Source organism: Amblyomma mixtum, chromosome 8 (genome assembly GCF_055824585.1).
Source record: "Amblyomma mixtum isolate Tamu chromosome 8, ASM5582458v1, whole genome shotgun sequence".
NCBI classification, from domain to species: domain Eukaryota; kingdom Metazoa; phylum Arthropoda; class Arachnida; order Ixodida; family Ixodidae; genus Amblyomma; species Amblyomma mixtum.
Window position 1 is genome coordinate 57084455 of NC_143019.1, and position 13918 is coordinate 57098372.

At 48.8% G+C, this 13918-nt stretch overlaps 2 protein-coding genes across 3 annotated transcripts in view; one reads left to right on the top strand and one right to left on the bottom strand.

Moving 5' to 3' along the window:
- Window positions 1–13918, bottom strand: part of LOC149332560 (MAP/microtubule affinity-regulating kinase 3-like) — a 634516-nt gene that overhangs the window by 328988 nt on the left and 291610 nt on the right. The window lies entirely within an intron of this gene.
- LOC149332566 (phospholipid-transporting ATPase ABCA3-like) overlaps window positions 1–13918 on the top strand; it is a 60767-nt gene that overhangs the window by 27744 nt on the left and 19105 nt on the right. The window contains exons 13-16 of the mRNA XM_089558190.1: window positions 4149–4314; window positions 5678–5937; window positions 9618–9817; window positions 13044–13368. Coding sequence (XP_089414316.1) covers window positions 4149–4314; window positions 5678–5937; window positions 9618–9817; window positions 13044–13368 — 951 coding nt within the window. The remainder of the gene's footprint in view (window positions 1–4148; window positions 4315–5677; window positions 5938–9617; window positions 9818–13043; window positions 13369–13918) is intronic.

Below are 13918 nucleotides of genomic sequence, written 5' to 3' on the forward strand. Positions count from 1 at the left end.
GGCCCACATTCCGTAGCATCCAATCATCTTGTGCTCTCAACATGATTGGTTCATCGAGAGCCTGGCCAGCCCTCCAGCTTCCGTAGGGCAAAACGCCCTTTCCACAAACCCAAACGCACGGTCGTGTCAAATGAAAATAAACACAAATATACATTCGTGCTCGGTATCGCGTGTCGGGTGGACACCCGTACTTCCCGGCGCGTTCGCGAGCGGCCGCGTTCCAAGAAAGGAGACGCTCCGCTTTGAGTGCTCCCAGCCGCGTTCCGATGACCCCCGCGAACGCTACCGATACCTTACACGCCCTTCCCAAGATTCTACAAAGGGCTCAAATGGCACTTTTAGAATTACAAACAAAAGGGATCGGTGTCTGACACGAAACTACCCTTCGGGTGACACAACATAAACAAAACGTACACATTCAAATGCGCGTTTCACACCTGTAAAACCAGCACATTCACCGAAGCCCAAGCTGTCGCGCTGCGACCAGTTGCACCAACAAAACCAAAAACAACACTGTACACGGGCACCAACACAACATTACTCAAAATGCACACTTAAATACACACAGTGGCATGCCTGCCGTGCGCCGTAACACAGCGTCCAAGTTGGTGCGTTGCACCCAGTTCGCCTGCATGCACGCCGTCGTCCTGCTCGCGAATGAGCACACAGACACAGACACTCGCGACTGGAGCGTTCAATAGCACTGATACGGGCCACGTGAGCCTCCTTAGTCGCACCGAGCGTCCCTGTGTACATTCGAGCCACCACGTGTTGTCAGTAACACAATTAACGCCTAAACGGTAACTCACTCATTAGGCTGGCGCCACAACGGGGCGCGAACTGAAAAGATGGTGCCCTCCAGGATCAAAAACGTCCCGGGTTTTGATGGGTCCAAACCCCTCACTACATGACGCACCTGAGGGCCCGCTCTCTCTGGCGCGCCGGTACGAACCGCGTGCTGCGTAAGGAACATCTCTCTTGCCGAGTTCAGCTGTAACAGTGCGGCCGGCTTTGCTGAACATAATTTGGCGTACCGCAGCACGGAACGTACTGTTCCACGCGCCGACATTCACTGTGAAAGCTATGCGCCTGTCCCCTGGTACTTTGGAGCGTTTGGAGCTATTTGCACCGTTCCTGCACGGGCAAACATTTAAATCGCCGCTCCCTGCTTGATAGACGCTGGCCGGCTTCGTGGCATCGTCTGCTGCACGAGCTGACTCGCCGTCGCCTGACCCGAGCTTGCCTTGCGGCAAGTCGCCACTCACTTCCGGGTACTCAAATGACCTGGCCAGACACACATCGGGTGCGTTCCACAACTGTGTGGCGCTCTGCCCGGTCGGCCCAGCAAGCCCGCCTCCGTTCCCTGGCTCGCATGGAACGCTCTTTCCATCAATGACGCTACGGGGCCCTTCATGCCCTATGACCGACACAGTGTGCGGTTCCAGCAACGCTAGACTTTCTCCTGTCACTAGGTCCGCGATCTGACATCTGTCGTCGCTGGCCGTTCCCTGCTGAGCTAAATGCTCTTTTCCGCAGCTTGCTTGAGACTGCGTTTCTGGAATTGTGAGACTCACTTCCAACAATCCTGAGCACGCGTCCGCGTCCCTGGTGTCATTTGGGATTGAGCTAACCTGGGCGGCCGTGTCGTCGGCGTGCGCGTTCACCGCCTCTGATACCGCGACGCTGCGTTCCGTCAGGCTGCTTTCTTGAACTGCGACTCCAGCTTCGCAGAAATCTGGCTCACTTTTTACTCCTGCCTGGTTTTCTTTACCTGTGCTTGACAGGCATTTGCCTTTGCCTTCCGACATTTGCGTCCTCTCTGCTCGGGACTCGGAGCAGTTCTCCCTGCCTAGTTGATTAGCTCTCCTTGACTCCTTGAGCTTAGCCAGCTCAAGCTCTAGCTGCTGGCGCCTTGCTTCCAACGCCTGCAAATCTGGAGGTTTTTCCTCGCATAGCGGCGCCTTTCCTCCATTAACTTTTGCAAGCTCAGCCTGATAGTAAGCTAAACGCGCCTTCGCCAATTCCACTCGATACCTCACATCGAGTGAGGGCTGGCATGGATAACTCTCCATACCGCCGTCTGTATCCCTCAACTGTCCTACCGGCTCGAACACAGGGACGTGAACAATGCGACCAAGGAAACTCACGGTTTCGATGCGTCGATCCGCATTGCCAGCTCCTTGGCGTCGGAGTCCACCTCCACTTTCACCGCACGCTGCGATGAGCTGTCGGACGCCGCTGGTCCTGTGCCCGCTGCTGTCGCCTTGCTGCGACCCGCCGGTGACTGTCGAGTTCTCGACGCGCTGCCTCCTTGACCGGACGCAGTCCCGCGTCGCTGGACACCTGCCGTGGTCCTTGCGTCCTTGCCGCCGTGTCTCCGCAGGTCCGTTCACGAACGCTGACCTGTCGCCTTGTCGTCACCTTTCTCCCTGCCTTGTCTTCTTCCTGCGCCGTCTTCCGATGGCCGCAGGATCCTGTCGACTGCGCCAGTAAAGATCACACAGGTTCATAGATACAAGTTCAGGCACTAGAGACAAATTAACGGCACAAGACAAACAACAAAAAGGGCGGATCTGGCTAATCACTAGGGGAGGCCCCTCTCGGCGTTGCCGAAGATGCGTTGCATCTGACCTTAGCGCAGAACCCTGCTTCCAGCTCCGGCGCCCGGTTTTAAAGCCCTCAAGGCCCGGCCCACATTCCGTAGCATCCAATCATCTTGTGCTCTCAACATGATTGGTTCATCGAGAGCCTGGCCAGCCCTCCAGCTTCCGTAGGGCAAAACGCCCTTTCCACAAACCCAAACGCACGGTCGTGTCAAATGAAAATAAACACAAATATACATTCGTGCTCGGTATCGCGTGTCGGGTGGACACCCGTACTTCCCGGCGCGTTCGCGAGCGGCCGCGTTCCAAGAAAGGAGACGCTCCGCTTTGAGTGCTCCCAGCCGCGTTCCGATGACCCCCGCGAACGCTACCGATACCTTACACAAATGTAGAAGGGGACGACAGAAAGGCACATGGGAGAATAAAATTAGGGAGTTTACGGGGATGAGGTGGCCGCAGGTTGAACAAAGCCGTGCGAGTTGGAGGGATAATGGAGAGAGGCCTCGGTCATAGAGTAGTAGTAGTTAAGCTAACGCTGACGAGGAATGTATACTGCACTCCACAAGTTAGGCGGCATTGCTAAGTTTGTTTGAGGAATAAGCGCAGGTGTATAGAAATGCAGGTCTTTTTGCATGCGCGCGAAGGTATGTTATAGGTGATGTCAAAAAGTATAGTGAGCCTATATTTGACTGTGGCGACCTCAATTGCGGACATTAATATGTCCCTGCCTCTTAGGCGATTCATGAAGTTTAAAGGAATATAGACGCCTAGCTTTCTGGTGCGTGTTTTCTTGTTTGTAATGATGCGTATTGTATTATTATACATGAAACACCATGGGGAATTCTACACCGACCGCTAAATAACTTATAATCGAATTTTTTTCTCGTGATGTTTCGGTTTCTAAAGCCGACCGATGAATGTGACGTCAAAATGAGTTTAGAGGTCACGTGAGCCAGGAAAAAGCTGCAATATAATCACTACGTCTGCATACATTGTCATTCCGGATCTTGAGGAAGGCTGGCTTCCACACTTTAGTGGATTAAAATGATGAAGCACTGATTATATCTACGTTTTTCCATGCCTCGTGTGACGTAAAACCACTCTCTGACGTCACAGCCATCGGTCGGCAGTTGAAACCAAAACCTAAACAACATTACAGAAATATTCGATTATAAATAATTTAGCGGTCGTAGGCGAATACTACATGGCGATTCATGCATAGTAGTGTCTTCCGCACTATTGTAGAGAATAAAACATGACACCAAAATCAGGTATCAATACTCCTTTAATGTCAAAAACTGGCTCTGCCTAATTACGTTGGCACCTTTATGTCGCTATTTACGTACAAATGCACATCACTATAGACTTAGTTCTAGTCGCTCAGCAAGGACTAGGTACCAAGCCACATCGATGTTTCCAAGTTTAAGGCTACCAGCCGCCGACAGTGCTTCTCTTTCAGAATAGAAATTAACCTGCAGCGATCGGCAAATAGCAGAGCGTAGAAGAGAGTGAACTCATTTTTTTTTTCCATGTTGTAACACGCAGGACATAGAAAAGCATACCGACGAGCTGGGCATCGAGTCGGTGGGTGTTTCGGTCACTTCCCTGGAAGACGTCCTGATACGTGTGGGAGAAGATCAACACGTGCACCGCCAACTACGCAAGTCACCGGAGGGTTTCGACGAAGACGCCACCGTTATGGAGGCAAAGGGTATAACCTCCGCAATTGTCCACCGTTTCACGCTACGCTGAATACTAAGGAACGAATGGGCGCGAATGTGGTTAGTCTGCAGCAGTTCTCATCCTTGTCCGCATTAAGGATTTGGAAAGCGTAATGGCTGTCGTGGCTAATACTTCTAGCAAAATAAGCACAAACTGCCCCTTGAACCTATCCTTGCTTTTAGCCCAACGTCGACGTTTTAATGCTTTTTGCTGCTTTTCACAAATCGCACAGGTTCACCAGCTGCTGTTTAAGATTGGTTTGGTTTGGTTTATGGGGTTTAACGTCCCAAAGCGACTAAGGCTATGAGAGACGCCGTAGTGGAGGGCTCCAGAAATTTCGACCACCAGGGGTTCTTAAACGTCCACTGACATCGCACAGTACACGGGCCTCTAGAATTTCGCCTCCATCGAAATTCGTCCGCCGCGGCCGGGATCGAACTCGCGTCTTTCGGGTCAGCAGCCGAACACCATAACCGCTGAGCCACCGCGGCGGCGCTGTTTAAGAAGTTGCCCAATTTCCCTAATTTGCGTCTGCATGGTGATTCACGGTCCCACCATTAATGATTTCACAGACTATTCAACGGTTTCAAAATTATCAGCGATGAGAAGGCAGGTGGTTAGGAGTAATGAGTTCTGAAAGAAACTGCAGAGCCACGAAGCTTGCAAGGCTTCTGGCGCGTGGAAAGGACCGCAGTTTAATAGAAATTTTTGCAGTCACATGACCAGAACTCCACGCTGAATGTAGGGAAAACTCTTAAGAACGAGGCGACGGATTCCAAGTCTGCGAGCTTTGCTCGGGAGCACATGAGAAACGCGCACTTGTACGTGATTAATCAATGCTGAGTGATTAATCAGTAATTAGTCATTAATTAGTAATTTGCCATTACTTCGTCATCAATTATTTGTGACGTCATCAAGTGGTGACGTCACCAGTGTCACCTAGGCAAAGGGGTGCGGAAAACGCTTTCGCCTCTACACACTTTAGACAGTCAAAGTGCCCCCTGAATTTTCTCTACCTTTCTCCTTTCACTCCCTCCTTTATCCATTCCCTTACGGCGTGTTTCGGGTGCCAACTGAGATATGCGAGACGGATACTGCGCCATTTCCTTTCCTCAAAATTTCATTGTACGGAGTGTTCCACCAAGGACAGGTTTTATATTTTTAAGCGTATAGGGCTCCTGATAGTCTATAGACTTTCTATAGACGAAAGTCTGCTACAAGTGTATTGCTATGGCATTTGTATTACCTATATACTGTTCTCTAGGATATGTCTATAGACAGTCTATAGACTTTTAGACAGTATAGACGTTCTAAAGGTTTTTTTGTAAGGGCATGCTTCTGGAAATGCGCAGCGCCCCTGGTGAACATGGTGGTAACCAAGACGTGCTCGGACGCGTCGCTGATCGAACGCGTTCGCGCCGTCTTCATCAAGCGCACCATCCACGCGTACCGCGAGAGACGCATGCCGCTGTTCAGCTGGGTGCTGCCCCCGTGCCTGCTGACGCTGTGCTTCATTCTGGAGCTGTGGGGCCTGAGCGGCAGCAGCCGGGAACTGCAGAACGTCGACGACACGCTCAGATACACCTTCCCGAAAGTGCTCGAGTTCGCCGTGGTGAGTGCCAAGGACAGTGGTGTGAAATGTGAGACTGGAATCTTGCGACGGTGAGTATTGGAGACAGCGAAGGCACGGAGACGCATTCTTTAACAAGCAAGCAAACAAACAAACAAACAAACAAACAAACAAACAAGCAAGCAAACAAACAAACAAACAAACAAACAAACAGAGAGAAAACAGAGAGAAAACAGACAGACAGACAGACAGACAGACAGACAGACAGACAGACAGACAGACAGACAGACAGACAGACAGACAGACAGACAGACAGACAGACAGACAGACAGACAGACAGACAGACAGACAGACAGACAGACAGACAGACAGACAGACAGACAGACAGACAGACAGACAGACAGACAGACAGACAGACAGACAGACAGACAGACAGACAGACAGACAGACAGACAGACAGACAGACAGACAGACAGACAGACAGACAGACAGACAGACAGACAGACAGACAGACAGACAGACAGACAGACAGACAGACAGACAGACAGACAGACAGACAGACAGACAGACAGACAGACAGACAGACAGACAGACAGACAGACAGACAGACAGACAGACAGACAGACAGACAGACAGACAGACAGACAGACAGACAGACAGACAGACAGACAGACAGACAGACAGACAGACAGACAGACAGACAGACAGACAGACAGACAGACAGACAGACAGACAGACAGACAGACAGACAGACAGACAGACAGACAGACAGACAGACAGACAGACAGACAGACAGACAGACAGACAGACAGACAGACAGACAGACAGACAGACAGACAGACAGACAGACAGACAGACAGACAGACAGACAGACAGACAGACAGACAGACAGACAGACAGACAGACAGACAGACAGACAGACAGACAGACAGACAGACAGACAGACAGACAGACAGACAGACAGACAGACAGACAGACAGACAGACAGACAGACAGACAGACAGACAGACAGACAGACAGACAGACAGACAGACAGACAGACAGACAGACAGACAGACAGACAGACAGACAGACAGACAGACAGACAGACAGACAGACAGACAGACAGACAGACAGACAGACAGACAGACAGACAGACAGACAGACAGACAGACAGACAGACAGACAGACAGACAGACAGACAGACAGACAGACAGACAGACAGACAGACAGACAGACAGACAGACAGACAGACAGACAGACAGACAGACAGACAGACAGACAGACAGACAGACAGACAGACAGACAGACAGACAGACAGACAGACAGACAGACAGACAGACAGACAGACAGACAGACAGACAGACAGACAGACAGACAGACAGACAGACAGACAGACAGACAGACAGACAGACAGACAGACAGACAGACAGACAGACGGACCTGCGTTAACTTTACTGTAGGGATACACAGAGTGGTTAGACAGAACACACGGAACAAACGTCTCTCTTCATTGCCTTCGAAGAGGCCACTGTCTTGCCGAGGGGGCCCGGACGTTTTTCTCAGACCAAGCCTTTTCGCTCCCAAACTCGCCTCGCAGGCGCCGCCGACGAAACCCGATCCCAGGCTAGCCACGAGCGCTTCAGTGTCACCGCACTGTTCCGACCCCCCCGCCCCCTCCCCCCCGTCGCACACATGTGCGTAGGAAAAATCACACACAAACGCAAAAGTGGGCCCACGGGCGACGAGAAACACAGGCACAAGAGTAAACGATGCCGTTCGTGAAAGACGCACTCTCCCTTCCCCAGAAAAGATAGAGTACACAGCAGGCGGGAAACATCATTATGGATATGCGCTTGCTGCAGGAATGAACTGGGAGTAAAGCGTTGGAATATGAGGGCGTGAAAAGTTCTATGAGATACTTTGTGACGGAACCGTGTGTACGGCTGAAGGTCTTTATCATAGACTGACTACATTCGATCCCGTGTCCATAATCATACCGCAGAGAAATGACAACACAGAGTGAACACGGTGGGGAGGGAAGCCTGAGTCCACTCCACTCTTAAAACGAATTAGCCTATAATGGAACTAAAAAGGGAGTGATCTGTACTCTAGCGTACCCCCTTTTAGGGGCAGGGTACGCTGCCGAAGTGCCAGGGTATATTTCGGTCACCACATATAAGGAACAGTGCTGACTATTAACAACGGAGCATGTTCCCACAGCAAAGCTTAGTAACTTGAGCGATAAGAGGAGGCTTCTAAACGCGCCTCCAGAGGTCTGGAGGTTAGCAAACAAAGAAGATTTAAACCTCGGTTAAAACCATCATGACTGGTAGAAATTCGCATGTTTTGAAGAATGAATTTGTGTCCGTTGCAAACCTTAAGAATTCTGCAATGTTAGCGATAGAAATTTACCGCCGGGCTTGGGCAGAATTCTTTGCTTCTAATAGGGAGTGTGGTAGAGGACAGGGTGGTCACTTTTTACCCCCATATAGGCTAATTTGTGTTTAGAGTGAGTCAATGTTTTGACATGACGAGCCTGTTGTCTAAGTGCTGGCTAGCGGACTGAGGATTCTATCCCGCCCCATTTTTCATTTGGTCTTGTAAGTGCCGTATCTTGATAACACCTAAAGAGCAATTTGAGAGAACCCTTTAAGATAGTGGCCTGAGCTCGGTTGGTAATGTGGGAAGAAAGTAACTGGTGCGAGAGTTATCTCTTGTATGTGCCCATCGCAGGTTCGGGCAACGACAATCACCAAACTTTTCGCATTAACGGAGGTCAGTATATCCGGCTTTGGCCAGTAAGATCACGAAGCTTGTACTGTCTAGAGACCTAATAACGGGCCATTACTTCTTGACAAGGAAAAAAGTGACTGGGGTTCAACATGTGGCTTGAACATAGTTTACGAGCAAAAGCTCTGTTAAGCATAGTCTCAACTGTCTCAGTTCAAATGTCAAGGGCAAGGTCAACGTCAGGCATCCTCTCCCTCAAACCAAATGTCAGGGTCAAGGTCAAGGACAAGCTAAGGTGTACGTTGTCTCAAATCAAGTATCAAGGTCAAATCAAGGTCAGGTGTCCACCGTATCAGATAAATGTCAAGGTCAGGTGTACACTGTATCAAATCAGATGTCAAGGTCAGGTACGAAATCATGGCCATATGATCACGTGGTCATACTACCACACCTTGGGCCATAACACCACGCAGTTAAGTTCCGTTTGACCTTGCGAGGCCCTGAAGATCATCGTCTCGCCCACATCGAAATCGAAAGTTGTACCCTGAGGAGTGGAGATCTTGCTCTAAAAATACAAGCCCCAGTCGTACGCCATTTCCCGCTGCTCAGAGCTGAGGGCCTTCATTCGCGCGTTACCGATGATAATGCTTGAAAATGAAGCAAAAAATTGCGAGGACATTTTGGCAACTAAAGTGTTGAGAGGCAAAAGCCGAGGACACTATGCCGTGACGGCTTCCGGAGGATGTGACGTCACACCGTTCCCGTAGCTATATATATCGACGTTCGTCCGCGCTATTTCGACGCAATTTTGACATTTGTGCCTGTAATTAACTAATTACTCTACAGTCATCAAACTTAGCTTCTAGGTTCATCTATCTGAAGCAACCGTTGGTTTTCTTCTGTCTTCTTTAGTTCCCGAGTTAAACGCGTGTGACATGCTTTGTTAACGGACGACAGTATGAGCCATTAAAGGCCTTCGCCTTAAACCTACGCTCATTCTGCGCTTGCAGGGCTTCGAGCAGGGCGACACCGAGGAACAGTTCCGGGAACGCTACCTGGTCCCGATGTTCAGTGACAGACGCCAGTACTACTTGAGGCGCGTAGTGGGGAGAGCGGACGTCGCAGAACGTCTCCTGGAGTATGCGAAACCCAAGCTCTTCAGATATGTCTTCAACACCCACTTTGGATTCCAGATGACGAAGGCAGCTGGGTGCGTCTTTCTTGTGATGCATGAGTATTGACCAGGAAACGTAGTAGTAGTAGTAGTAGTAGTAGTAGTAGTAGTAGTAGTAGTAGTAGTAGTAGTAGTAGCAGTAGTAATAGCAGTAGTAGTAGTATTAGTAGTAGTAGTAGTAGTAGTAGTAGCAGCAGTAGTAGCAGTAATAATAGCAGTAATAGTAGTAGTAGTAGTAGTAGCAGTAGTAGTAGCAGTAGTAGTAGCAGTAGTAGCAGTAGTAGTAGTAGCAGTAGTAGTAGTAGCAGTAGTAGTAGTAGCAGTAGTAGTAGTAGCAGTGGTAGTAGTAGTGGTATTAGTAGTATTAGTAGTAGTAGTAGTGCTAGTAGTAGTAGCAGTAGTAGTAGTAGCAGTTATAGTAGTAGTAGTAGTATTAGCAGTAGCAGTATAGTAGTAGTAGCAGTAGCAGTATAGCAGTAGTAGCAGTAGCAGTATAGTAGTAGCAGTATAGTAGTAGCAGTAGTAGTAGTAGTAGCAGCAGCAGCAGCAGCAGCAGCAGCAGCAGCAGTAGCAGGAGTAGTAGCGGTGGCGGTGGTGGTAGTAGTGGTAGTAGTAGTAGTTGTTCGTTTAATAATAATAATAAAGCAAAGAACATTTTTTTGCTAGCCCCGGCATCTATCATCGCTACGGGAAGCACCTGAGCTGGGGCAGCGGACATAGAGGGACAGCAGGAAGGCTGTAGAAATGAAATGAGAGAGGTGAGGGGACAGGTAGAAAGGATAGGGGGGCGAGAGGTACACTGGTAATAAAACTATTTACCCTGTAAAGGGAACATCATATACCAGGTATTCCAGAGAAGATTTTCAAAGGTTTTCAAATATAGGCTTTTTGGGGTAGAAATATGGCTTTTACAGCAAAGTATTGCCAGTGTTGGCGAACACCGGAAAGCCGATGAATTGTCTTAAGTAGTAACCTGGTTAACTAATTTCTGATAACTAACTGCAGCAAGTATTTCTTTGCAACGCTTTTTGCATTGCAGTTGGCCTTTTTAAGTGTAGAACCTTTTTCTCTTTGTTGATTGTGTACATTCCCCATTGCTGATTACTAATCACATGTTTTGTGTTTCCTTGCCGCTGTTAAACGCAACTCGGCAATGTTTGAAAAGCAATGCATCCACTCCTGCTTTGACTGCCAAGAGGCGGTTGGCAGTATTTGATAAAAAAATAATAAATACATTTTTAGTTATCACAGGTAGGCAACTGGTTGCAATTAGCGATTTGTAGCGGGTCGTTTGTAATAGCCATATCAATTTCTAAAATTTCGAAAACGCGATCACTCTCGCCGCTGTGGCTGGACAAAATTTGGCTGCATCGTGCAAAAATACATGCGCTTCAGAAAGCATGCAGGCAAAGCAAACCCTCCAGTGCACGTAACTAGTCGACAAAGCCTAATTTTGTCGAGACACAGCGCCAAAGGTAATGGCGTTTTCGAAATTCTAAAAACTGATATGGCTGTTATTAACGACCGGCTACGAGCCTTTAATTGAAACTAGGCGCCTAACTTTAATGCTAGAAAGATAATCATTAGAAATTAGTTAACCAGCTTACTACTTGAGACAATTCACCGCTTTTCTGGTGTCCGCCAACACCGGTAAGACTAAGTTGCAAAAGCCATATTTTCACCCCAAAAAGCCTATTTTTGAAAATTTTTCAAAGTGTTCGCTGAAACACCCGGTATATGCTGCAGGAGTATCAGCAAACACTACTATTCAGTTGGTTATTATTTTCTTTTATTTACGATATTACCGTTTTGAAATATGAAATAATGTTTCCATACATTGATGCTTAATGAAGTGTTCGCTCGCGGTACTAAGTCAGTGCTGTTGAACAGTGTATAAACGCCATAAAAATATTATTTTGAGCTCCATTAAACCTGCCAGCTCGAAGGGAGAAACAACAAGCGACGTATCAGCAGTTAGATTGCCATCTTTTCTTTTCTCACGTGACTAAATTTCAACTGCACGTCACAGTCATCGTTCGGTTGGTGAAACCGAAGCAGTATTAAGAAGAAATTCAGTTAAAAAAATATTTAGATGTCGTAGTCGAGAATCACGCGGTGATCCATGTATTCCAATGCTTAGCGCACAGTTTGAAAGAAGAAAGCACGCAAGCAAAAAATTCGGTCCAGAGCAGCCGACCACCACAATGACTTAGTTCTTAGCCACCACTACGGTTCACGATATTAAGTAAAACTTTAAAAACGAAGAGCACAGTGCACTTAACAGGTGTCCCTCCAAGCACTAGCACTGGCGAATAGTCATACATCATCATCATCATCATCAGCCGGACTACGCCCACTGCAGAGCAAAGGCCTCTCCTATGTCTCTCCAATTAACCCTCTCCTTTGCCTGTTGCGGCCCCCGTATCCCCGCAAACTTCTTAATCCCATCCGCCGACGTAATTTCATGCCATCCCGTGCTAGGCTTGCCTTCTCTTCGAATCTACTTCGTTGCCAATAAGGTACATCGGTCATCATGCCTTCTCATAACATGCCCTGCCAAAGCCCATTTCTTCCTCTTGATTTCGACTAGGATGTCATTAACCCCCCTTTGTTCCCTCACCCACTACGCCCGTCTCCGATCTCTTAACGTTACACTTATCATTTTTCTTTCCATAACTCGCTGAGTTGCCCTTAACCTAAGCTGAACCCTCTTCGTTACCCTCTACGTTTCTGCCCCATAGGTGAGTAGCGGTAATATACAGCTGTTGTGTACTTTTCTCTTGAGGGATATTGGTAAAGTACCATTCATGATCTGAGAGAACCTGCCATATGCGCTCCACCCCATTCTTATTCTTCTAGTTATTTCGATTTCATGATTCGCATCAGCGGTTACTACCTGCCCTAAGTAGACATATTTCTTTACTACTTCCAGCACCTTGCCACCAATTCCGAACTGCTGTTTTCTTGCTAGACTTCTGAACATTTTTTTGGTTTTCTGCATGTTAATTTTAAGGCTTAACGTTCTGCTCTGCCTGTCTAACTCATTGATCATACATTGCAGTCAATTGCGCATTCAACCCTAGCAGGTGCAAGGAGGTTGGTCGTGACTACGATTTTCTGACACTACGTCAACGCCGTCAGTGGCAGCGCCCCTTCTGAGCGGGTTTTGGGGGCCTCTCTCTCTTCAGTCGTATGCAGCTATAGCAGAAACTAGCTGCTGACGACAAACTCGCCGTAATGCCCCACCCGTCTTCTGTCGCAGCAACCTGCTCTGGTACAACGGCCAGATCCAGCATACAGCCCTGCTGACAATGAGCGCATACAACGCCGCCCGGTTACGCAACATCACCGCAGTAGCCGACGCGCAGTTCACCTTTGACGTCACTGCACCACCGCGGGCGAAAGTACGCAGCGGCGTCATTCGCGCCACCGGGGCGCAGTCCGCGGATGAGATCGAGCACATCCGGAGCCAGAACACGTATCGAGTGCTCCTGCCCAAGGTGCTCCGCTCCGTGTTCTTCCCGCTGGTCTCAAGCTTCATGTGCAGCAACTTTGTCCTCTTCCCCATCGCTGAGAGGGCGCTGCAGGTAAGAGTTAAGTCATCATCATCATCAGCCTGACTACGCCCACTGCAGGGCAAAGGCCTCTTCCATGTCTCTCCAATTAACCCCCTGTCCTTTGCCAGTTGCGGCAAAGTAAAGTGTAGCAACTTTGTCCTCTTCCCCATCGCTGAGGGTGCTGCAGGTGAGAGTTAAGTCATCATCATCATCATCAGCCTGACTACGTCCACAGAAGGGCAAAGGCCTCTCTTATGTCTCTGCAATTAACCCCCTGTCCTCTGCCAGTTCCGGCAAAGTTAAGTGTAGAAACATTGTTCTCTTCCCCATCGCTGAGAGGGTGCTGCAGGTGAGAGTTAAGTCATCATCATCATCAGCCTGACTACGTCCACTGCAGGGCAAAGGCCTCTCTTATGTCTTTGCAATTAACCCCCTGTCCTTTGCCAGTTGCGGCAAAGTTAAGTGTAGCAACTTTGTCCTCCTCCCCATCGCTGAGAGGGTGCTGCAGGTGAGAGTTAAGTCATCATCATCATCAGCCTGACTACGTCCACTGCAGGGCAAAGGCCTCTCTTATGTCTTT